Source organism: Diorhabda sublineata, chromosome 3 (genome assembly GCF_026230105.1).
Source record: "Diorhabda sublineata isolate icDioSubl1.1 chromosome 3, icDioSubl1.1, whole genome shotgun sequence".
In the NCBI taxonomy this organism is placed as follows: domain Eukaryota; kingdom Metazoa; phylum Arthropoda; class Insecta; order Coleoptera; family Chrysomelidae; genus Diorhabda; species Diorhabda sublineata.
The window spans coordinates 37,640,674-37,649,861 of record NC_079476.1 but is presented as its reverse complement, the minus strand read 5'-3'; the positions used below and the strand labels follow the sequence as shown (position 1 = coordinate 37,649,861).

Sequence of the window (9,188 nt, the reverse complement as noted above, 5' to 3'; positions counted from 1 at the left end):
GGATTGATAAAAAAAATAAATTTCAGAAAAAAAATATATATATATATATATATATTTCTAAAGCTGGATGTAAACATAGTATAGATATATTTATAATAAATTAAATAACAATCCTTTTAACAATATTGAACTTACAACGTGAAGCATTTCAAAGTTAAAAATAAAATTTATTGTAGCGTAAATATTATTCTACGAAACTTAAATCCTAAATTTTAATATTCGTGACTAGATTACACTCGTTTTTTTTTTAATGAATTTTCCAACAAAATAACAAAAACGAAAATAAATTAAACAACGACATCAAATTATATTTGCCGAAAGCAAATAAATTGATTTTATTCACAAAAAACGCTACTAAATATCTATCAAGTTCATTTACCTTGCGTTTATCAAAGATGGCTTTACGTGTTTGCATTTTTAGGTTAATTAATTTGATAGGTATTCATATTAATTAATGAATATTTTTGAAATATTCAGTATATGAGTTGGATGAATATTCAAGCGAATATTCATATATTAATGGATATGTTTATATAGTCATTCATATACATATTCATTAATCTGATAAATATTATTCTAATTAATATACCGATCAATGAATATTGCCGAAATATTCATCCAATTTAATTTTTTTTTATTCGTTTAACCGTGAAATAATCGAGTGTCGACTATTTCACTGTGAAACTGTTTGTTACCAGACTTTTGATAGTTTGGGGTTATTTTTTTTTCAAAATTGGCTACCAGGGAGGACACTCCACATCAATCTCTTGAAGGAGCCGCTCTGCTGGATTACATCCGGATCGTTACCGAGAGCGTTGCCGTACTGGGGGTTCTGATTTACGACCAAAGTTGGTTTCTGCAGAAATAATTTTATATTAATGGAAACGTCGTTAAATATAGAGATATAATATTTTTGTTTAATGAAATACTTCACATTAACTACTATCTCAACACCTGGAAAGTAACCCAGATAGTTATGATCCCAAAATAACTGAAATACCAACATGTATAAAATCCTACAGAGCTATTAGCTTAATCTAGTTTGAGGTATTTGAAAATATCTAAATGAAAAGACTAAAAGAAACAAAATTTATAGCATAGGCACTCGTCGATTCTATTCCTACCTTAACCACGTCCATCTCTAAATAGTAGAGCTGCGCTAAGATTATTTCAAACGCTAAAACCCGCACAGCATGACTCGGTTTCAAGCAATATATATATTAGACCATGGTCACGGTATGCAGAATTGATCATAGTTACGCCAGTCTGCATTTTCAGCGTGTTGAACAGTTTACAACCAAGTTATCTTCTTCAGAGGCTGAAGATAAAATACTGATAACGATAATTTGGTTATCGAAACACGCATCGGACAGTGTATTGGTGGTTGGTTCCAAAAATTCCAACTTAGTAAGAGTATAGAGATATCACAAATCCATTTGATCGGAACTTTTTTCTTCTACGACCAATAGGGAGTGATCTACAGCATATCAAAGATGTACCATTTTTCTCAAAATGGAAAAAAGCCAAGTAACGCCTTCTTTTGTGTGTGTTATTGCGACCCATGCATTCTTTGATTCTATTTTTGACTTAAATTTTTGTCGAATAATGTTCTCTAAACCCCTCCCTCTTCTTGGATAAACAGAGCACAAATGGAGAGATTATTGAAGCTGGAGAGCTTGTGTTCAAAGCATTGTACCAACAGGAGACGTTAAGTGGACTCGAAACCTGCTGCAGGTAAAGTTAATCTCGCTTGGTTGTCACCCACTTCTGATGGTGCTGCTCTACACTCACTAAGATCGTTTTACCAAAATCAAGTTTGGCTGGGTGCCACACACTGGAATCCCAAACATTATGGGTGGACCAGCAGTCTACAGTGTCCGATTCCACAACATGCAACGAAGGACCCAGCACCCAAAAGCCTACTTGAAAGTGTCTCGTGCACTTGCAGATCTGGATGTCAGCGAGCCTGCTGGTGCGTCAAAGCCGGGTTGAAATGCTCCAGATTCTGCAAGAAATGCAGAGGCTGCGGGGGGTCTGGACAACCTTATTCGACAAAAATCTAAAATAGAATCAAAGAAAGCATGGGTAGTAAAAACATACACAAAAGAAGGCGTTACCATTTTGAGAAAAATGGTCCATCTTTGAGATACTGTAGCTCGCTCCCTATTGGTCGTAGAAGAAAAAAGTTACTATCAAATTTGTGGGAAATTTAATGCTCTACAATTTTGTATAGGGATGATTTTTCGCTAGAATCACTTCTTTTTGAGATATTGCGATGTCTTAAAATTTCGAGGTTTTTCGGCTAACAAAAATTGTGCCGAGCCCAGATTTAATTACATTTTTTAAATTTTACTCTTTATACCCTTGGAACTGCACTAGTACCAGATTATTAATAAAATTATGGGCAATGTTCTTGCTACAATTTTGAACGGCAAATTTGAAGGTTAAGTTGTTCTTCGGTCAAACAATGTCGGTTTATAGGGCTGGATCTTTTCACTTGGCCAATTATATGTGGCGTGTTCTCACGTTGGAATAAAATTGAACAAACATTGTTTTAAAAAAAATGTTATTTCAAAATAAATTATTAAATGATTTGTCTTTCATTTCATACTTTATTTAATATCCTGATCGCTTGAAATTTCATGTAGGACGTTTGTAGGGCCCGCTGGTAATCATTATATAATGTTTCTTCCACCCAGAATGAGGTCGACTTCATTTCTTTGCTAATCCACATGATATGGAAAAGATCCCACCTGCCTTCGTTGGAGCCAATTTGGCAAAAAAAGGAATGAGCTGTAGCTGTATTTTTGAACCGATAGTAAATTGATCCCCGCAGATCTTAAATACTGTGCTATTTAAATGTGAATAAAATGAGGTTTTTGATATGAAAAGCATTACTTAGATTTTTAAAAATAGATTGCAAATATTCGTAGTACAATTTCAGTAAGTTGTGCCAAAAAATATAAATTTTGTTAATATGAAGTTGTCGTTGAAATTTAACGTCTGTTAACCCATCTAAATATATATGTTAATATACTATATTTTCGAAAAAAAAGTAAATCTAATAAAATATAATATGAAAACACTATTAAACTTCAAATAAATCCACTAGTCATAGCAATTTTTAAAAAAATTCGCTTCAAGTACAAACTTACATATTCTACTACGTATTTTTGCTCTATTAAGTTAAATCAAATATTCTGTTCGCATTATATTGTTTCTCCACTCCTTTTCAACGTCTGCTCAGACGAAATCTTTACCAAAACCCTTGAAAATGATGCTTGCGGAATAACATTTGCCGGAACTCTTATTTTAGTCGAGAATATGGTCTAACACCAAATATATAATCGTCACCAAAACTGAAGCGCCCAAATAACAACTGTATGTGGAAGAACAAATACAGAGTCAAGAGGTATTAACTGCTTCGTGGAGTCCTGTTTAGAAACAAAGAATCCAACCGTTTTTGAAGATCAAGAAGCTTCTCTGTAGCCATGACCTGAACGTATAGTGTAGAAGCTTGTACCCTCAATGTAGTTAAATTAACTATTATGTTAACTAACTTCCGAAATGGAGATGGTACATGGAAGAGAAGAAGACGAAGAAAAACGTTAAAATGTGAATAGCTTTTCACTTATTCACAATCAAATTTTATTGTTCAGGTATCATTGGGTTCTTCCAGGTGTCGAGAGGTGTTGACTGCTCCGTGGATTCCTCTTTAGAAGCTTGGACCCTCAATGTATAGAGATGTGGGTCTACCGTAGGATGTTGAGAATATCATGGACATATCATGCGATCAGTGTAGATGTTTTAAGAAGAATGGAGAAGGACGTAGAGATCCTTCATGAAGCGAAACAAGAAATATCATGACCACATCATGGAAGGTCCAAAATATGATCTCACAATTCATAAAAAAAATCTGATCTATCTATGGCCGTAGCTTCCAAAGTTAAATTAGCTATGATGTTAACTAACTTCCGAAATGGAGATGGTACATGTTGGATTCTTTCAAAACCTATTAACCTTATTTATTGAAGATCTTTTACTTATCTGGTTTCACAGGAATGCAGGAAAATAACTTATTTGGGAGTGGTAGACGGTTTAATATCATCCAGTTGATTATGATGGGTAAAGTTGAAGGTCGTAGAGGAATTGGAAGGAAACAAGCCTCTTGGTTGAAGAATATAGATTGGGATAAGAGAAGCAGGACAGTTATTCAGACTAGCTCAAGAAAGAGACAGTTTTGCCATGCTGATCTTCAACGTTAAGGGTATTGGATACGGCACGCTAAGAAGAAGAAGAAGTAGGTTTCACAGGAAGAGTCATAGTCCCCCTGGCCAACCTTAAGTTCATTCAAGTTACATCAACGAAACGATCAGAATTCTGCAAAGATTTACTGCAAAAATTATGAGAAAATCAGGGAAAAAGTAGTTTTCATATTCATTAGTTATTGAAATGAAAAATGAGGTAATCATTCGGTTAGTAGCATTCCAGAATGATAAAAATTAATCTTGAGACTTAATCTTAAAGTTAATGATTAATCCGATTGAGAAACACTGGACATATAGAAAATCAACTCCGTTCTTGCTGCATACCTACGTTAACTATAAAAGCGAAGCATTAAGATTTACTAGCGAAACTGGCCGAGGGAATTAACATTTTATTTGACGTTTACCTTGCCAGGAATCGTTTTATTTGGCGCGTAAACTTTACTTTGTGGCGGTACAGTGACTTCTTGAATATTATCACCTAGTTCTTCTTCTTGCAACGCCTTGTACGTTTCGCTTTCGGAAGGATTGAATTTCACTTGTCTACGAACTTGTCTGGAAACAAACTAACTGTCAAATATCATTAGATAACTTAATGGGCTACAATAACAGATATATAACAATATATAAGGAATTTTCTTCGATAATATTAAAGGTAATGAGGTAACCTCAAGGTGCGTCTCCATTGAACAAACGATGGGGAAACAAGTTTGTCAAACACGTTGATTAAAGTGCAGTTTCAACAAACATTTCTTATTTCAATAAACAGTTGTTTGACAAACATTTTCACCAAATAATTGAGATTCGGCATGAAACATTAATCAGTTAGGTCTGGCCTGCATTGCAGCAGCTTATATTTTAATGGAAGAACCTCGTTCTCGTCGATGGTGGCAGAGACAATTGTTTTTACGGCGTTATGAATATAGTGGTGATGATTTCCGAAATGATTTGACAGTCGGGTGTTTGTTTTACGAGAATGTCAAATGGGGATTTTGAATTGTTAATATCGATGATAAGGACCAGTGATAAGTAAACAAAATACTAATTTTCGCCAAGTAATCAGCGTCCAAGATAGTTTGGCTATAACACTCAGGCTTTTGGCTTCTGGTGATTCCTATCATTCGTTGATGTATTTATTTAAGGTATCCAAAACAAAGCATTTAAAAAATTGTTCCGGAGGTTTGCACCGCAATTGTAAACTGTTTGAAACAGCCCTTGCTCCCTAAAAACTGACAAACTCGTAGAAGATCGTGAGGATTCGGTTTAGTTTCTTTACATGTTTAGAATGTATCAGAGCGTATATAAAAATCTCCTACATATTTAAATCCTAAAGCATAAATCTACTATGAGAAAAATTTTAAGCCTGAAAACAGCCTAGTAACTAGAATTTGCGATTTCACCTGCTGGACTCGACTGCTTAATCAAAAATATTTTTTCTTTTGTATATGATATTTACCATAAATTTGTCTAAAAATTTCCAATAATAGTCGCTAGTGATAGTTTATTAAGTAGCCGATCAGCAATATTTAGTTTGTACTCCAAACTACAGAGGACATAACCTTGCTAACCGGTTGTTGCGGTTTTGAGTGCATATGGTGGTCGATTTGATTTGGAGCGTAGTAGTATCCAGTTTATTTTGCCTAAACGGGTCCAAACAGCACTTTTAATCATCAATTCATTATTGTTTTTGTTCCATTTTGAAGAAATGTGGCACCCATCCGGAAAGAAACTCTTGATCAAATAGCGAGAATACATTATAATAAGTTTGTTCCAATCTGCTAGTCGGAACGCTTATCGGAAGCCTTTATAGATATTTTCTGCGCAATCTCTGGCTATGCACGATTAAAGTAAAACGGTAACCGCCCGGTTGGAACACGTAATTTCAATTGCGCAGAATCGTCACCGTACCAATGAAGGTTTTTTGATGGGTTGGAACTAACCTAATATGATGATGAAGTTAAGTTATGAGAACAAAAAAATTTATGATGAATGAGGGTTACTTTACTAAGGTAATGCAAACATACGCAGTGCGGTGAGTTCTTAACCTAACATAGAAAAAAAAAAAGAGATATAAAAATGATTTTTTCACACACCATACCGTTTTCACGGTTGTATTTAATTCCTTAACCTTAACATTAAAGGAGTACCAAAATATTGTAGCAATTACTTCTTTGATGTTTTTCATGACCTCTGCTTCTTTTGGCACGGGTTCTCTTTTCCAATGCCACTCCATGGAATCTCTTGTGGATTTAGAATAATACTTAAGCTGGAATTCGTGGAATCGTTGATGATATTCATACTGAACACACTGTTTACACCACCGCTACACCAACACTCACAGTTACACTGTCTGACGCGCGTTTCGATAACCAAGTTATCGTCTTCATAGACTGAAGTTAAATTGTAGCTTCAAATACCTCCAGTCTCTGAAGACGATAATTTGGTTATCGAAACACTGTTGTAAACAATGTATTCAGTAGAATCATACTTAAAAACTCGTGTTACACTTTCTTGGTCTACTCGAAGCTGCTATTGTACTGCACTGAGAATTTTTATCATGTTTAAATGCTCATGAAAGATCCTTACAACACTTGTTTTGGAATTGCTGGTCCGTGCTGCAATTTATTTTGTTTTGTCACTATTAAATAACGAGACTGGTTACGAAAAGGATCCCTTTCAAAACTGATCTTTTTTTAACCTTTCCAGGAAATCTGAGCAGTTTCGTTGACGCAAGAGCTTTTGGTCAGAAGTCAGATTTTTTAGCACCAACTCGTACAGACTTTTGTCATGTGTAATTCCTCGTGTAAAATTTTTCTAACTGTTTCTTTATCGGTGTTTATAGCTTCGGCAATCATCCGGATGTTCTTTCGACGATCTGAACGCGCTATTTGGTTGGTCGGCCCTCGCCAAAGCGCTTACTCTATTTAATATTTATTACATGAGGACAATAACTTATGGAGCGCAGTACCTACGTACTTAACAATATTTTGACACTACGTCTTTCAACTAAAATTAATTAATACTTACGGTTTCAACCCCGTCTGCTTCTGAATAGTATCGACAACATTTGGTTCACTGTATAAGTTGATTGGAGAATTAAATTGTTTATGTACAAGCTGTAATATAAAATAATTTTAAAAAAACTGAAGAACTCAAAATAGATTATCAGTTACTCCTCGTGCAAATACAGTCATGCATGAATATTTATAAGGAAAATAAGAAATAGATTTGAGGGTTTATTGATTCCTTCAACTTTTCCAATGTTAATAACACGACAATCCACTTATGAAAGTAAACATTTTTGTTTGTTATTGAATTGAAATTTTGTGTACATGAGTTTCACTTCTGCATGCTGTCCAAAAATATAGGAAGATGTGGAAGATTTAGAATCACTTCCACTGCCGCCATTGGGTATGCTCCCATGGACCCGATTGTACCTACACAGCCCCGTCATTGCAATCTCGAGAGATTGATTCTCATGGTGTTTAGAGTATTTATAGTTCCCTATACCTAATGATTGGTTTCACTATTCAATCTTAATTAGTGTTGAAACCGTTTGGATCGACAAAATTTCTTCGATTCTGAATCAGCTGCTAACCAATGATTGATTCCGAACCCATTCAGGATGTTGATTTATCGAGAAAGTAATCAATGATGAACCGGTTCAATTTTACATGCTCGAAGCTAAAAATTCAGAACTTAGCGATTGGAACCGGTCCCTGAATCGATTCGGAGCCAGACACGCGAACAAAGTTAATCGCCCCGACGACTATTCCAGAAACTGAGCGATTGGAACCGGTCCCTGAATCGATTCGGAACCAGACACGCGAACAAAGTTAATCGCCCCGACGACTATTCCAGAAACTGAGCGATTGGAACCGGTCCCTGAATCGATTCGGAACCAGACACGCGAACAAAGTTAATCGCCTCGACGACTATTCCAGAAAGTGATAAATCACTGTTTTCACGGTGTTTGAATTCAACCAGACGCTGTATAAAAACTATAAAATCCCATTAAATGTGTCCTTTATTTAATCATAAATATATAATCACTTGTAGCAACTAATAACGTGAATTTAGCATTTCCCTGAATGTGAATCATTGGTTAGTTGATTACGTAGAGTATGACAGGAAAGTAAGTTAAACAAATATCAAGGTTAAGATAAAGAAAAGTGTATGTTATTCAAAAAGAGAATTTCATGCCTGAGATCAAGATGCTAACCACCCTTCAATATTCCGTAATATGTTTTATAAATATTAAAAAAAATAGGGTTTGGAAGATTACTACTAAACATTTTTATCCATATGTAATCAATATGTTGAAAAATTTCTTATAGAAACCCATTATACATAATGTCCTGAAGCATCAGTAGTGCGCATTTCTCTATTAATTTCATTTATACAATATTTCAAATTAATTTTTCATTTGTAGGAAAAAAATTTATAGTACGAAGTTCAATACTTATTTTATTTACTATCTGTGTTAAATTTCAGTAAAACGACTGTTTAACTGGATTCCTATTACACTATTTGAGTACTTTGCTTATTAAAATCTAAATCGATCAACATCAAAAGAATAGCGAGCCTAAAAAGTGAAAATACACTGGCGAGCAACAAATTGAGGTCACCTGAAAATTGTCCTTTAAAATTTTACGTTTTCAGATATTATCCGCAAACTGTACATCATATCATGTGCTTTTGTAAGCTGAATTTGATACTCTATAATAAAGAAAAATGCATTTTTTTCTTGGATTCAATGATTTATTCTGAAAAAGCAACAAATTAATACTTTGGGCCAAAATCAACCTTTTGTTGTTACAGGAAGATATGGTACGAACAAAATAAAAAAACTTGACGTCAATAACGTATATTCCCACCTCTTGCATTGATGACTGCTTGAAGTCGGCGCGGCATACTTTGAAT

The 9,188-nt window shown here is 34.6% G+C and overlaps 1 protein-coding gene across 7 annotated transcripts in view; it reads right to left on the bottom strand.

Annotated features, from left to right (window-relative positions):
* Positions 1-20: 20 nt before the first annotated feature.
* LOC130441223 (PDZ and LIM domain protein 3) overlaps positions 21-9,188 on the bottom strand; it is a 43,012-nt gene continuing 33,844 nt past the window's right edge. For 6 of the 7 annotated variants that reach the window (XM_056774800.1, XM_056774801.1, XM_056774803.1 and 3 more), the window contains 3 exons: positions 7,293-7,381; positions 4,673-4,820; positions 21-856 (listed from right to left, as the gene is read on the bottom strand). In XM_056774800.1, the coding sequence (XP_056630778.1) occupies positions 728-856; positions 4,673-4,820; positions 7,293-7,381 (366 nt within the window). In that variant the 3' untranslated portion in view covers positions 21-727. Of the gene's footprint in view, positions 857-4,592; positions 4,821-7,292; positions 7,382-9,188 lie in introns of all 7 variants that reach the window. The other variant, XR_008909595.1, reaches the window with a different exon arrangement.